This window comes from Natrix helvetica (assembly GCF_964273705.1).
Source record: "Natrix helvetica genome assembly, chromosome: 7".
Classification (NCBI taxonomy): Eukaryota; Metazoa; Chordata; class Lepidosauria; order Squamata; family Natricidae; genus Natrix; species Natrix helvetica.
The window spans coordinates 44,229-60,991 of NC_138558.1; the positions used below are offsets into that span (position 1 = coordinate 44,229).

Here is a 16,763-nt window from a genome sequence, read left to right on the forward strand (position 1 = left end):
TCCGACTGACCCTCACTCTCTCGTTCTGTCTCTCCCACACTGGCTGGCAGGTGCTGATAGAAAGGGAGCCCATCCACGTTCTGGGCAGCACGGTGCGTCAAGATGCGATGTATATCGCCAAAGAACTCAGGTAGTGGAGCAGATTACTCACTTCCTGTGGGGTGGGGTGGGATGGTGGGGAGCGATTTTGCCCATTCTGTACATTCAAAAGTGCCCTCCATAATAACATGATGGCTTCTTTTGAGTAGACTAAATATAGTTTAGCACCTCACCTAGGATGTCAAAACTGGTTGGGAGGGGGAGAGGAACAACATTTTTATGTCCTTTATCCTGAATTGCTCCAGCAAAATTGTAGAAAAAAAAGAAAAATCAATTTACAGTTCATTGCAACAATGGACAAGCTGTCTCAAAGGTGCTTTTTCAAGAGCACTGTAACTGGGATGGCTGGGCATCTCCACGGGCAACGGACCAACTGGCAATAAGCCAAAGAAAAACAGTGAAATTATAAATTGATCCATTTTTTTCATAATCATTGAAGTATAAGACATGAATTAATAAGAGCAAATGCAATGCAAGATTGATGACCTCCCATAACTGGTAAATCGTCCATGAATGGGGCTTCCCTTGAGATGCACTTGAAGACTACAGTTGGTCCAGAATGCGGCCGCGCGGGTGATTATGGGGAGTACTAGATACTCCCATGTAACACCTCTCCTGTGCGAGCTGCATTGGCTTCCTGTGGTCTATCGGGTGCGTTTCAAGGTTTTGACTACCATCTTTAAAGCGCTCCATGGCACAGGACCTAGCTACCTGCGGGATCGCATCCTGCCCCATACAACCCTATGACCAATCCGCTCGCACAGAGAGGGACTTCTCCGGGTGCCGTCCACTAAACAGTGTCAGAGGGCGACACCCAGGAGTAGGGCCTTCTCTGTGATGGGCCCAGCCCTTTGGAATGACCTCCCCCTCGACATTAGGATTACCTCCGATCTCCACTCCTTCCGTTCAAAACTCAAGACCCACCTTTTTCAATTATCCGGCCTGGCTCAACCATAGTTCCATCTTATTCCTCCTGACAGTCTTTTTAAATCTGTAATTTTAAACTGGGGTATTTTAATTGCTAATTTTATTATTATTATTTTATGTATTTAATGATTGTTACCTCCTTCGTGTATGTGTATGTGTATATGTATATATATATATATGTGTGCTTTTTTATTGTACGCCGCCCCGAGTCCCTTGTGGAGAGGGAGCGGCTAACAAATCAAATAAATTGAAATTGAAATTGAGCAGGAGGTTCTTCTGTCCACTGTAGCTGCTAAGTGAACCCCTGTGCAGCTTGAAGTGTGTGGACCCCATTTTAATAATAATTTTAATAATTTTATAAAACACATCAAGAAATTGCAGCTTCCTGCAATAACACTAGCGGAACTGCAAAAAACTGTGCTACTTGGAGCATCATACATCTTTTTTTTTTATTAAAGGTTTTAACAAATTTTACAAATATTACCCCTTCCCCTTCCCACCCTCCGACCCTCCCTCCCCCCGACCTCCCAGAGCAAAATACAGGGTATAAACATTTAACAATCATACGCTAACATAAGCTAACTGATTTTGACATCCTACCTCCTCTTGTGCTTTAATTCCCCTTTTGTTAAGCTAACTTTAGGTAAATTGTAACATTCCTTGTGCCTTCACTCATAAGCTAATTGAAAATTTTTAGTCCGATATTTATTTTGAATATAGTCAATCCATTTTCTCCATTCCAACTTATATTTCTCATCCGAATGGTCCTTCAAATATGCTGTAATTTTGGCCATCTCTGCTAGATTTACTACTTTTAGCGTCCATTCTTGAATAGTAGGCAATTCTTCCCTCTTCCAGTACTGCGCCACCAACAATCTTGCTGCCGTCGTTAAGTTCAAATTAGTCTCTATAACTGTACAGTCTGTAATTATACCTAACAAAAACAACTGGGGGGGTGAACTTTATCATTTTTTAAAGTATATTTTGAATAACCCACCATATTTTTATCCAAAATGCTTTGACTTTTTTGCAAGTCCACCATATATGGTAATAGGTAGCATCAGCACAATCACATCTCCAACATTTAGGTTGTAAATTCGGATACATACAAGATAATTTTTTGGGATCTAAATGCCATCTATACAACATCTTATAAAAATTCTCTCTCAAATTCTGAGCTTGCGTAAATTTTACATTTCTTACCCAAATCTTTTCCCATGTTTCCATCATTATTGGCTCTTCGAAATTTTGTGCCCATTTCATCATACAGTCTTTAACTAACTCTGTTTCAGAATCTATTTCTATCAGTATATTATACAACCTTTTTATATGCATTTGACTCTGATCCCTAATTTGTTTTACCAAACTATCCTCATTTTGTGTGATACCAATTGTCTGATCTTTTTTCCATCTAGCTTGTAACTGTCCTTACTGGAACCAGGTTTGAATTACCCTTTCCTCTCTTAATACGTTCAAAGGCTTTAACTGTAGTACACCTCTCTCTATATTAAGAAGTTTTCTATATGTAATTTCATCATTTTTGTTCTATACTTATATTCTCTATCGCGTGTCTGGATACTACCCACATAGGTATCTTATCATTTAACCTATATTGGTATTTTTTCCAAACACGCAATAGGGCATTCCTTAATATATGGCTTTTAAAAATCTTATCCACCTTCTTATCATATATTAAATAAGCATGCCAACCATATACCAAATCATATCCCTCAATTCAGTATTCTATCCTCTGTTAGATTAATCCAATCACTAATTGTTGATAAAACTACTGCTTCATATTATAATTTTAAATTGGGCATTTTCAAACCTCCTCTTTCCTGTATATCTTGCATTATTTTAAGTTTTACTCTTGGTTTCTTCCCCGCCCAGACAAAGTTATTAATACCTTTCTGCCATTCTTCCAAATTTGTATCTTTTTTAAGTATTGGTATCATTTGAAAGAAGAATAGAAACTTAGGCAAAACATTCATTTTTACTGCTGCTATCCTTCCCAACAATGACAATTGTAGTTTTTTTTCATTTATTCATCTCTAACTGTATTTTATGCCATAATGATTCATAATTATACTTATATAATTTCCCATTTGAGGTTGTAATGTAAACTCCTAAATATTTAACCTTTTCTACTATCTCACATCCTGTTACTCTTTCTAGTTCTTCTTTCTGATTTGTAGTCATATTTTTAACTATCATCTTTGTTTTTCCTAGATTTATTTTGAACCCAGATACTTGACCATATTGATTAATTATGTTCATTAAACCTATCCCCGGTTGGGTTAAAGTTACAACCAAGTCATCCGCAAATGCTCGTACTCTATATTCATAATGCCTGATTTTAATTCCCTGTAGGTCATCTGACCCACGTATTCTATTCAACAATAACTCCAAGGTTAAGATAAACAATAATGGAGACAGAGGACACCCCTGTCTTGTTCCTTTTTCAATTTTGAAGGATTCTGTTAAACTACCATTAACTATAATTTGTGCTGTCTGTTTCTGGTATATTGCCTTGATAGATTGTGTGAAATACTCTCCAAAATGCATCTTTTGTATTATTTTTTATTAGAAATTGCCAATTCACTCGGTCAAATGCTTTCTCCGCGTCTAAGAATAAAAGCGCTGCAGGGACTTGGTTGTTCTTCCCCAAATATTCCAATATATTAACAATTTGTCTTACATTACTTTTCATTTGTCTCCCCTGTATAAAACCGGATTGATCACTATGAATCGTTTGTTGTATAATTGACATCAACCTATTTGCTAATATTTTAGCAAAGATTTTATAATCTGTATTAAGTAATGAAATAGGTCTATAGTTTTTTGGCTGAGTGTGGTCCTGATCTTCTTTTGGAATCAGGGAAATAAAGGCTGTTCTCCAAGATGGCAGTACCCTTCCTTCCATTTGAATTTTATTAAATGATTCCTTAAGAGGACGTACCATTTCTAATTGTAACAATCCATCTGTACCTGGGGCCTTCCCAATTTTTAATTGCTTAATTGCCAGGAGAATTTCCTTCGTGGTTACAAGTTGATTCAGTCTTTCCCTTTGTTCATCTGTAATTATAGGTATTTTCTCTTTCTCCAGATATCTATCTATCTCTAAACCTTGTAACAAAATGCTTAGTTTTGTTTGTTTTGAAGCCATTTCCAAATATTCAAACAAACTTTTCAACAACCAGTTTATTGAGTCCAAAAAGTCCACCTATTCCCCCAGATTTGTTAACTAATACTGTTTTCTTTGATCTTAAGCTCTTGAGTCTTTTAACATCGTTAGCAGGCAGTTAACAAGTGCTGTTCCTTTTAGGTTTCACTTTCGACACAACTTTTGTTATTCAATCGCCATCTTAAGTCCCTTTGTCTTCACAGAGGGAAGTATATTACATCGGAATTAAGAGTTGTGCTTACAATTATATTCACTCCTGTTTTGCTCTGCCTGCGTATCAATCAAATATAGATTTAAACATTGACAGCAGCTGTGGTCGTGACGTTTCGTTTCTGCAAAAGCAGAAGCGTCCCGGAAGAGGAGCTATGTCGAGCTTCTGGGGAGCTCTCACCTTTCACGCCCCAGAATATCTCCTGGGGATCCCGGGGAGCTCTACCCAAATTGCCCGTCTGCTCACCTCCCCCTCTTTTCCCGAGGGGGGAGTTTTCAAGCCGCTAGACAGCTGATTTACGCTGTTCTAGCAGCTTATACTCAGTCATGGGGCTGGCGTTCCCTAGGGAGCATCTTCCAACGCCGACGGTGCCACCGGATGGAGCATCGTACATATTAAGAAGGTACTTGGTTGATACCTAGGACACTGGCAGCAACCCCTATCAACAGTTAGCACCAGTCAATGGTATTTGTGACACATTTTTTAATGTTCAGTTGACTGAGTTTCATGCTTAATGAATAAGAGATAATCATCATCATCATCATCATCATCATCAATAACAAAGTCAAAAGTGTTTCACATTGAATATGTGAATGCAGAAAAATCGCACAAACTGATTACAAAGCTAGACATGACCTAGTTGCTAAATTAATGCACTGGTCATTATATTAAAAATATGATTTACCTGTATCCAGAAAGTCATGGGAACATAAAATGGAAAAAGCTATCGAAAATGAGAAGATGAAGATCTTGTGGGACTTTCGAATACAAATGGATTGTCATTGGGAGCACAACACGCCAGATATCATGGTTGTAGAGGGCCGAAGTGTGCAGTTTATTGATATTGCTGTTCCTGGAGATGCCAGAGTCGAAGAAAAAGAACTAGAAAAATTCATGAAATATCGCGACCTGGCCATCAAAACTACACGGCCATGGATGAAGCATGTAGCAGTGATACCCATTGTCATTGGGGCACTTGGCATCATGTCCAAGAATTTTACAAGATACATCCACAAATTGCAGTTTCCTGCAATAACACCAGCAGGACTGCAAAAATCTGTGCTACTTGGAACATCTTATATTTTAAGAAGGTACTTGGTTGATACCTAGGACGCTGGCAGCAAACAGTATCAACCAAGGACGTGCGGTCATTGGAGGCAGGGGAGGCAGAGCCTCCCCTCTCATCATAAAATAATAATATATAAAATAATAATATCCACGAGGGAATTTCATATATATAAGAGGAAGAGGAGCTCAGGCAGGTGACAGGCGGGCGAAAGGAAGCGCTTTAGTCAGCTGGATGTGGGGGAGAGGAGGGGAGAATGCCTGAGCATTCTCTCCTCTCCCCCACACCCCGCTGACTAAAGCGCTTCCTTTCGCCCGCCTGAGCTCTTCCGCGGGCGAAAGAAAGTGCTTTAGTCAGTGGGGTGTCAGGGGAGAGGAGGAGAGATTCTATCCTCTCCCCTGACACCTCACTGACTAAAGCACTTTCTTTCGCCCGCGGAAGAGCTCAGGCGGGCGAAATAAAGCGCTTTAGTCAGTGGGGTGTCGGGGGAGAGGAGGAGAGATTCTATCCTCTCCCTTGACACCTCACTGACTAAAGCATTTTCTTTCGCCCGCGGAAGAGCTCAGGCGGGCGAAAGAAAGCGCTTTAGTCAGTGTGGTGTCGGGGGAGAGGAGGAGAGATTCTATCCTCTCCCCTGACACCCCACTGACTAAAGTGCTTTCTTTCGCCCGCGGCACAGCTCAGGCAGGTGGACGCTCAGAGCCCCTGGAGCCCGTGCTCCCTCACAGCTCCTGTCGTCCCGTCTGGCAGGCGTCACCCGCCCGGGAAGCAGCTGAGCTGGGAAGTCCCGACCGGCAGTTTGGCTTCCAGAGCGGGCAGCGCGGGCGCCGGTGGGCTCCTCTGGGCTCCCGCCTTCCCAAAGCGCGTCCCTATTTTTGCGGAAAGCAAAAGAATGGAGAAGAAACGGGGAAGCTTTGGGTGGGAAATGAGGCCATGGAAGAGAGTTTTGCCCTTTGCTGGTGAACATGGATCGGTCTTGCGCCCATCCTGGAGAGATCCCACCCGGGGCTGGCTTTTAGAGAAGTGAAAGGCTCTTTCCTCAGGCGGGCATCTTTTCCAATTAAATAGATCGAGACAGAAAGATCATTTTATTACATTTGAACGTTTTGACTAAAACAGATTCTCTCATTCAAGGAGGGAACCCAAAGACCATCTTTCCGTCCCTTTTATCAAAGAAAATGCCATTGGACAGGGCAAAAATAACTCCTCCTTTGCCCTGGAAATCAGCTACATGGAATTAAACACTATAATCCAACTTCTCTTTGTGTGTGTGTGTGTGTGTGTGTGTGTGTGTGTTTGTGTGTTTGAGAGGGGGGAGGGGGGAGAGAGGGAGGAAGGAGGGGAAGGTAAAAGAAAAAGAAAAAGAAGGAAGAAAACTTATTTAAATAAGTTTAAAGCTGTTGCTTTAAATCGGAACTGAGCATGCCTGGCTGTGGAATTCTGGGAGTTGAAGTCCGCAAGTCTAAAAAAATTGCTGCCTCACTAGCCATAAACTTCACCGCACGTCACTGGTATCAACCATTAGCACCAGTCAGTGGTATTTGTAATGCATTTTTCAGTTGGCTGAGTTTCATGTTTAATGAATAAAGTATATAATAAAAATAAAAATAATATATCCTTATATCCTCCGACGATACCTTAACAGTTCCTAGTTCCTTGGTTAGGACTCCAGCTGTTGAGCTACCAAAGAGACCCAAAGGCTGTGAATCTCACCAAAGATGATGATGATGATGATGATGATGATGATAATAATAATAATAATAATTTGTCAGTGTACAACATATGCACAATGAGATTAGTTGAGCTCCCTCAGTGCACCCTCCCTCCCAACACAATACAGCTCACAGTGAAGACAAAAAGTCCCTGACCCAATAAATCCTATTAACAAACACCCTGTCCTATTGCACCAGTGTGAACATGTTACACATTGCGCCAGCCCTGCAAGTCCATTGTACTGTGTAGTTCAGGGGTGGGTTCCGCAGTCACTACTGCTGGTTCGCTCATTGGTGCACTGCACGTACATGCTCCGTGCGCATTTGCGCGCTTGATGTACACTGCACATGCATGCACAGTGCCATAAAAATTGCTCTGTGCGTGCGTAGAAGCAAAAAACAAAATGGCAGCACCTATGGTGCTGCCCGGAGAACCAGTTCGGGGACATGGCAGGCCTGGGTTGCTGCCGGTTCCAGTGACCCAGGCTGCCAAACCACTACCAGTTCGGCCAAACTGGTCTGAAACGGTAGGGACCCACCACTGATGTAGTTATGATGTTATTTCGCATTCAGGAGTCTGGCAGCCCACAGATAAAAACTGTTTTCAATTTCCTGGGCGGGGAGAGTCCAAAGTACTTCAAATTATTTTCCAATTGACCTGGGAAAATGGGGACTTGACCAGACAGGGACGTGACCGAAATGAGGCAGAGGAGAATTAGTGTGAAGTCCAGGCAAGAGGCAGCTCCGTCGTTCTCTTTCTTATCATTCTGCGTTCAGACTCTCGGGGGGGGGGAGCCTTTCCTGGGGAGTAGCCCTTGCTGGGAGGCTCGATGCGTTCCCAGAACCTGCTGAGGACAAAAGGGTAGAATCCCATCTGTGAAGAATTCTGGGTTTCCAAAGCTGAGAGTGGGGCTCTTTTGCACACTCAGGATTCAAACACATTGTCTTTCTGTTCATTTTGAAGTTGAAAGCGAGGTCATCCATTGGGCAAAGTCATGTGTTTCATCATTTCTTGTGGCAGCTAAATCTCAGGTGTGTTTCCGTTCCATCAGCCACCTGAAGCCCCTTCTTGAGCCAGAGAAGAAAGCCAGCCTCCTTCATGCTTCTTTCAAAAGTGTCTTTTGCCTGGCCCCAATGGAGATCCTGGAAGGACAGTCTTGCGCGGACAAGAAGACATCGGACATAAGGGTGAACGCTTTGCGTATTTTATCCAAGCCCTCCTTATTTCCCAAAGTTTTTTTTAATTTCTGGATGTTAGTTACCACAGTGGTTATGACTCTGCTTTCATTATCTGGCCTAACAAGATGCAAATCTATGCATAAGTTCCATATTTATTTTCCAACTTTACACATAATTATTTCAAAAAGTACAGAGGAGCAGGAAAAAGGGGGAAAAAAACACAGTTGGTTGTGGAGATGCCTTGGGCTAAATACCACACGGGAGGGAGATGACCTCTGGGGTGTGGGAGACAAGGGCTCTCTGTCTTTCCCCAAAGACTTGTGGACTTGCTGGCTGCTGTTTGGCCCCAGTCTGAACATCTCAGTGCCCGAGTTATTTCCTGCTATTATGGGGAGCAGTTTCGCTCATGAAAAAGACAGAAAGTCGTGGTCCCTGCTGAATAAATGAATTGGTCTGACAGGGAGGGAAGGATGAAGGCAAAGTGTTTGTTCATGTGTAGGGAAAAGGAGGTTGCAGCTGCCGGCAGTTCTGTCCTGAGGAGCCCTCCAGGGTGCAGGAGGCTTCCCTGGGGTTGTACCCCTGCACACAGTCCGTCTTGTTTGCCCACCCAGGACAGCTCCCGGGGAGGCCTTTGTCTCACTGGTATGCTTGTGCCTCAGGCCTTCTACCAGCAGACGGTTGGCTGCTTCGAGGAGATGCTGCAGGCTCTGTTCTTGGAGAACCCACAGCCCAGCGAACTCAAGCACATGATGGAGGTAGGCAGAGGGAAAAGCTGGCGCCTGAAGGGAGGCTCTATGGAGGGGGGGCAGAGCCCCTTTGGCGCATGCCTGGCATGGGTGTGGGGAAGTTTCTTCGGGGGCCCCTTGGTTTGCATTAGCCTGGGTCTGTATTGTTAGACTGTATTTTTTCCATCTCTGTTAGTCATTTTAGTGAAATGTGCAGCTGCATAAATTGATGCCGGTCAATCCATCCGCCAATCTCACGGGCAATGGGAACGACTGCTGCCGGCACAGAGTTATGGGTCGTATAGAATAGGGGGGCTGTTGCCTCTGCCCCTCCTGGCACTGATCACTCCACCTGATGACCCAAATGGCTCCTGAGGGGTTAGGAAAGAGGCGTTTCTCCGGGTTTTCTGACCAATAGCCACTCCAGAGAAAACCAGATTGGGCCTATAAAATCTGTGAGATCAGGTTTAACTCTATTCTTCTTAGGGCATCTGAGGAAATCGGCCCTCTCGTATCAGCTATTTACAGTCATCAAGGAGGTCAGGGCGCTTCCCTCGAGCCCAAAGAGCGGGTGTCAAACAGCTGGCCAGGTGTGGAGGCAGGCATCCCAGCAGTCCAGTGTCCACTCTGAGTGGATGCCCCTGGCAAGGAGTTGGGTATGAAGGAGGGAAGAGGTCCCTGCTCCTTGCAGAAAGCCTTCAAGAGTCCATCAGAATTTCAGCCTCACTGAAATAAAGAAGCTCCAGAATCCTGGGTCCTGGGGGGACCCGGTGTGTTTTGGGCACTCGTTACCTTACCAGTTCCGTAGATTCAAGGCGCATCCCAAGGCCAGCTCTAGGCAGGTTGGACCCAAAGCACAGTCATATTCTGGCACCTTCTGGTTTTGTTGCCAATTTCAAAAAGACACCCTCTTGTTTCTTTTTTCCCTCAGGATTTTTAGCTTTATACTTAAAGCCCAGGGCCATTTTTTATTCTTGGGAGTGTTCACCTTATTTACACTGCAAAATTACATTCAGCTCTCAAGTGGACATACCATTTATGCTTTTCTGGTTTTTAAAAACTTATTTATTTATTAAATTTATTTGCCGCCCATCTTGTTTCGAAGCAAATCTGGGCGGCTTACAGCATTAAAAGCATTAAAATTATAAACGTTAAATACTTCTAAAGCAATAAAAATGGAAATGGTTTTATTGTTTTATGGAAGCTTTTTTCAATTTTGCCACACACCCCCCCCCCAAAAAAAGTGTGCCTCTAAGGCAGGGCCTCAGTTCTTCCCTGAGCTGGCCCCTGCATGCTTCATGTAACGGCCACATTTTCGTGCCTGCCTTTCCTTCGATAGCTCATAGAACCATGGATGGTATCAAAGTTAGATCATGTGCGCGAAAGAGCCGTGGAGACAGCAATGAAGCTCTTGAAGTTTGTAGCTGACCGCTTCCACCTCGATGTGAGTATCCATAAATTGAGCTGCTCACCTTCCTAACTGGAGCTTCCTCTCCTTAAGACGATTTCCTCAGGACAGGACAGGACACAGACACAAGGACCAAAGCCTATTAGCTTAGATAGGTGGCCATCCTTTTAAAGCAGGGGTGTCCAAACTTGGGAACTTTAAGACTTGTGGACTTCAACTCCCAGAATGGCTGGCTGGGGAATTCTGGGAGTTGAAGTCCACAAGTCTTAAAGTTCCCAAGTTTGGACACCCCTGTTTTAAAGTTACCACTTGGTGGGACTTCAAAGCCGGGCCTTCTCCATGGCTGCCCCAGCCCACACCATCATATCCAGAGGACCCCTTTTTTTCCCTGCCTTCTATAGCAGGGGTCCAGTAACTAGTCCACGCAAACAAGCAAAGCCCCATCCGTGAGAGGCAGGCAGCTCACAAAACTACACCCCCTCCAGTCTACGGAAAGAACTCTCTCCATGGAACCGGTCCCTGGGGCCTAAAAGGTTGGGGGGGGGGCTGTTCTAGAGGGCTGTGAAGACCAGGCTCTTTCCCAAGCATTACACTAGGATGGGGCTTGAGCCAGGAAGGTCTGGGGCCTAGGGAGGAGGGCCCTTTCGGTTTTAGCTGTGCTTTGGTGGATTTTTGAGAGCCACCCAAGGATCGTTATGTCGGATAGCCGGCCGTATAAAAATGCAGAGGCCATTTGGGTGGGTCCTGGCTCTGAGCAGCAGTGCCCCCGTCTCGAGAGAGAAGGCAGATCAGCTGCCATTCCAGTCTGGACCCACTTCCCACCCACCCACCATCTGCCCTGCAGATGAGCACCGGACCCCTCTTGTTTGGCGTCAGAAATAAGCTGGATCAGGCCTGGTCAACATTTGGATGGCAACCACTATATTCAAAACCAGGATTTCAGTTGGTTTTTGTAGAGCTCATAAATGAAAAAGAAATAATAAACTAATTTCAATTTTATGAGGTTCCTATTTCATGAAACTCAAATCACCTCCAGTTTATTAATTTGTTGATTAAGATTCTTATCTCACAGACTGCAAAATAATTTACAAGCAGGGTTCTAAATCAAAACAACCTGCAAAAAGGCCCATCTGGTTTGGGGGAGTTAGGGGTTGAAGCCATTAGGCAAAATTAAGCAGGGCTTGGTGTGTGACGTAGAGAAAGGTCTTCTCCCTCGCAGGAGAAGGAAGGGGACCCAAAGGCCCAGGTCTGGCCTGCATAAAATGTACCACACATACACACCTGCATACAATTTACAGGTTGCTCGATTCCCAGTGACTCAGGGCAGCTTGCCATTTAAAAAGGAAGGAAATAACACACACAAACACACGGGGGCCGGGGGGGGGGATGGGACCATGAGTAGCCTAAAGGCAGACCTATAAACAAAGTCAAGCCAGCCCAGCAAGAGTTTATTTATTTATACAATTTATTGGCCGCCCATCTTACAGACATTAAAAATGCATCTACATTAAATCATGAATTCATTAAAATCAAGATTAAAATCAAGGTCAGATGGCAAAAGGAGGTGGGACCTGTTCTTACTCAGTTGCACTGTTCCCCCTGGCAGAGCCCTGTCTTTGGGCCCTTAGGAAAATAGAGGAGGGTTGGGGCCAACCTCACATCAGGGAGCAGGATGTTCCAGAGGGCAGGAGCCACTGCAGAGAAGGCTCTCCTCCTTGGACCCTACCAACCAGAATAATCAGACGGATGGGACCGTCAGCATGCCCTCCCTGCTAGCCCGAGTGGGACCGGCCGATCCCAGTGGGGTGAGACAGCCCCTTAAGTAACCTGGACCCATGCCATGAAGGGCTCTAAAGGGGATCCCCAGCACCTCAAATTCAGAAGCAGACTGGTAACTGATGCAGATGGCAGAGTAGTGATGTTACTCGCGCCATCCTATGCATCATGTTGCCCTTTGAGCCCAGCCTCTCTGTTGTGCCCCTAGAATGTTTGCCAGGTGGTGCCATTGAGGAGGCAAAGTGCTCAGGAAGGCTCCCGTGCCAGTCTTCCCCTCCAGGCCCTCCTGTGGGTTTTTCTCCTGACAACCCAACAGCTCAGAAGTCTTGTCTGAAGATTTTCAGTATGGTGCATGGTGGATGTGCGGGATGCTCTTTCGGAAGGTTCTGGGTCTGTCTGACGAAGAGCAAAAATCGGCCTCGCACAGGAGTCGGCTAAGAAGCATCCAGAACCCCCTTCGATCTCCATTATTCCCACTCCTCCCTCTTGTTCCCTTAGCTCTCTCGGGAATTTAACAAGTTGGCCCACCTGACAGCCCTTTTGATTGGCCTGTGCAATGATCGGAAGCCCTGCATCAGTTCTTTTGCCGTGCAAGGAGTCAGCTGTCTCTATGAGATCTTACTGCGCCGTAAAGGTGAGGCTTGTCATACTGGCCACTTCTTTCTCTGCTGCTGCTGCTGCTCAGAGGGAACCTGCCTGGGGCAGATTCCGCAGCCGGACTTTGGGGGCTCTGGGAGGACAGAGCCAAGCTCAGGGAGCACCAAGAACCCAACCAGCCAGTCCTGAACGACACGCATGATCGTAATGACAGCTGCTCTCTCTGCTCTAGGTCTGAGGACAAGCAAGCAGAAGAAACGGAAGTGGCCGATGAAGAGGAGTGTGAAATGCCAGGAAGAAGACAGCCCAGCTGGTCAAGCACCGGGTGGCAGTTGGCAGATAGCAACGGTAAAGTAGAATAAAATATGGATTAAAATATAAGAATGAAGACGTGGCATAAAAGGGACAGTTAGAAGCTTGCTTAAAGGGACAGGGAAATGTCATCAGCCTTCAACCACAACATGTTCCAGCAAACGTCCCTATGTCAAAAGTCCAAAACCACAAGGTTCAATTAAACTTCGCATAAAGACACATAGTCAGTAGTACCAATGGCCCAAGACAAAAGGAGAAGTAAGACCCCCATCTCCTTATAAGGCTTTTTCCTCAAGGTAACCAATAAGAAACGAGTTAAGTGTTTCTGTGTTACGCTGCCTTTGAGAATGTATAAGAATGTGTGCTTCGATAATGAAGGTTGTTCAGAAATTCACAACGTTAGCCATGGGCTAACGTTTCTGAACCTGGCTGCCAAATAAACTCTTCCTGTATCCTGAGAAGTCTAAGTCTGTCATTTTCTGCTACAACGGTACTGTGGCTGCCTTCGAGGGGTGCGAAGTGCTAACTAGTCCTCCACTTATGACCGCAATTGGGACCAGATTTTCCATCCGTTGCAGTCATAATTTGAGTCAGGCCCAATTTTATGACACTTTGTACAGCGGTCATTAAGTGAATCACCACATTCATTAAGCAAAAGAAGTTTCCCCAATGAGCGTTCTGTTATTGGAAATAGGCAGAAATAGACCAAAATTGCAGTCGTGCGACCGCAGGACACTACAACCAGTTGTAAATGCCACTCCATCTTGTCAGGGCTGGATTTACACATCCCAAGTCTCGTTTAGCCTTCAGGCTCTTCCCTGTCCTCTCCTGCTTGGCCTTCTGAATCTCTCAGGGAAGAAACTCTCCAGGAAGGGGCTCAGGGCTACTTGGGGGCTCTCTGGCCCCGTCTGTTTGGGGGAAAGGAGGTGATGAATGCCTGCCAAATCTTGTGCTCTTCTTTGTAGCATTGCGGTGACCAGCTCTTCTCCATTCAGTTGACCAACCTCCTGCTCTCCGTTCTGGACTATTTGAGAGGCTCCGGTCCAGAAGTCCTGGTAGCAGCAGAAGAGGTCCTCAGTGCAGTTCTGCAGAACCATGCCATGAAGGTGGAAAGGGTGAGGGGTTTCAACTGCAGCGTCCATCCCCTCCCTCAGATTTTTCCTGCTACTTGAAATGCAGCATTTGTTTCTTGGTTGCTTGCTCTGAGCTTAGAGTTCACTCCGACTGTGACTGACTCCAAGCAGGTCTGATCTCATACTGTTCCCACCACCTGGGAGAACAAAACGAAGCCCTTGGCTTTCTGGTCTCTTCTACCCTGGGCTCCACTCACTTGTAACGGATTCAGGTCACAGGAAATGTGTTCCCAGGTCCTATGCTACGATAGGATCCTGCCTGTTATTTACTTGCTGATGCCCTGTCTTTCCTCCAGAAAGAAGCTCACCTGGGGATGGCCCAGATACTGCCATAGCATAGGACCTGTAAAGAGGGGCATTGGGGGGGCCGGAAAGAGACTGGTGTCAGCGTTCCAAATATCATGCAGAATTAAATCAGAATCAAAGGCAAAACTTTCCTTAAAGTTCCAATTTAATAAGACAGACATGTTGGCATTGTGCTATGAAATCCCAAATCTGATTTGCTTCCTGGGATTCCACCCAGTTGAAAGTTCATGATCTTATCCTCACACCCATAATCCATCACATGTTCCAATCATCATCTTCCACACTGGCATCTACACCAGTCTGCTTCCGGTCAGGTGTTGAGGTGCGGAGACAAAAGATGACCTTGAGCTTCAAGAAAAGAATGACAACAATACATTCCACAATTCTACTCCTTTCTATTCCCCCCTCCCAACTACTACACTAATGAAACAGCATAGGAAAATATTAGAAAGTGTGGCAGGCCAAAGATCCTAAAAGAAACATAACTACAGGCCTGACAACTGGACCAGGTCACTCTGTGAGTTGCCAGGGCTGAGGCCTCCTTATACCGCTCCCTCACCTCTACCCTGCCCTAGTTCTCAATTGCCACTGGTGGCACATTCCAAGTAGGTGGGCAGGCAGAGCAGCCATGGCAGCAAACAGCCTTTTGGTAGGCACCCTGTTAAAACACAGTCCAATCCTCTGGGTGGCCCTGGTAGGACAACCCTTTTGCCGCTGGTGAAGAAGCAGGTGGGTGAATTGCCCACGCTTTGCGTCTGGAACCCAGCAGACGCTCGTGCCTGTAGGCTGTGACTTAAGTAGCTGCATTTAGGGGGAGTCTGGAAGAAAATATGACAAAAGCATCAGTTTAGCCTGGAAAGATGGGTGGGGGAAGGAAGAAACTTGAGAGGCTCCTTTGACCTTCTTGGGTACCAGAGGGAGGGAAAGAGAAGTCCTGCCAACCTTTCAAGGATTTCTTATAAGCCTCTCCCTCCAGAATAAAGGAGATACTGGTATTGTTTATGGTCACTCCATCCTCGACTGGCCTGCCTGGAAAAGCTGAAGCAGCCATGATTGCTGTGCTGCTGGGTCCTGTTTATTGTTTTCATTGCCCTTGTTTTCATCTTTTTTGCAAATGTGGTAAACCGCCTGGTGCCCTCTGAAGTAGAGCAGGACACCAAAGGCTGCAGGACTGACTAATAGTCAACAGAGAGTCCCAGCAAGCCTGTGTCCTGTGCAGCATGAGATAATGTCCATCCTCAACTAATCCAGCCATGAAAAGAAGGCAGAAATGGGTTAGGCAGCCCACCCACAAGCCCAGGGAGGCTGAATGTCGCGATCCTTGCAGCCAACACAGGGCTCTACAAGCTCTTTTGGGGGGGGGGGGGCAGCTAAACTCAACGTTTCTTCTATGGCTGCAGGTCAGCGATGTGGTTGCAGGCATCTACATGTGTTTGCAGCCAGGCCATGCTTCCTGCTGGACCCGGAAGGTAGTGCTGAGGGCTCTAACCTTGATGATCCCATGTCGCCTGGAGGAGGTCATCCAGAGCTGCTTATCCTATTCCATACCCCTCAACAGGTAGGGGCCCTACATCCCCTCACAGGCTCCAGCTCTCCTCTGAGACCCCTCCCCATTTGCAACTTCCACTCTCATGTTGCTGATTTTCCAGGCAGGCCATTGAGCTCTGGACAGCCATGGCTTTCAGCCCCAAGGTGGCTGTGCAAATCCTGCACCTCTTACTGAAGAATCTGCAGGTGAAGGACCCTTCTGGGCACAGAGAAGGCAGCACAACCACGTCACTGGCGGTAGGTGACATCCCACCTGGAGCCACAGGTCCTAGTCCCTCTTCTGAGCTTTCCTCTCTCTCCCTCTCCCTCCCCCTCCCTCTACCCTCTCTCTCCTTCCCTCCCTCCCTCCCTCCCTCCCTCTCTCATTGCTTTTCTCATGGGGGAAAGGCAACAATTATTTTACCATTACCCTTTGTTCTGAACCCTGCCCAGACTCCCATCTCAGTTGAACTGGTAACTAAACTTCATCCTTAAAATGCAATGAATGCCCTTCTTGGCCAGTGAATCAGCACATTTTACATTGCAGATGGTGCCACTTGCATCTCGCTTGGATAGGTACATGCAGGGGAGGCTCCAGGAT

General features: G+C 45.8%; 1 protein-coding gene across 1 annotated transcript in view; it reads left to right on the forward strand.

The window, feature by feature from the left end:
- LOC309395767 (maestro heat-like repeat family member 5) overlaps window positions 1–16,763 on the forward strand; it is a gene marked incomplete at both ends in the record, with an annotated part of 78,207 nt that overhangs the window by 23,740 nt on the left and 37,704 nt on the right. Inside the window, 9 exons of the mRNA XM_081960300.1 lie at window positions 51–130; window positions 8,252–8,387; window positions 8,990–9,133; window positions 10,443–10,547; window positions 12,786–12,921; window positions 13,117–13,232; window positions 14,162–14,311; window positions 16,036–16,193; window positions 16,285–16,420. Of these exons, the coding sequence (XP_081816426.1) occupies window positions 51–130; window positions 8,252–8,387; window positions 8,990–9,133; window positions 10,443–10,547; window positions 12,786–12,921; window positions 13,117–13,232; window positions 14,162–14,311; window positions 16,036–16,193; window positions 16,285–16,420 (1,161 nt within the window). The remainder of the gene's footprint in view (window positions 1–50; window positions 131–8,251; window positions 8,388–8,989; window positions 9,134–10,442; window positions 10,548–12,785; window positions 12,922–13,116; window positions 13,233–14,161; window positions 14,312–16,035; window positions 16,194–16,284; window positions 16,421–16,763) is intronic.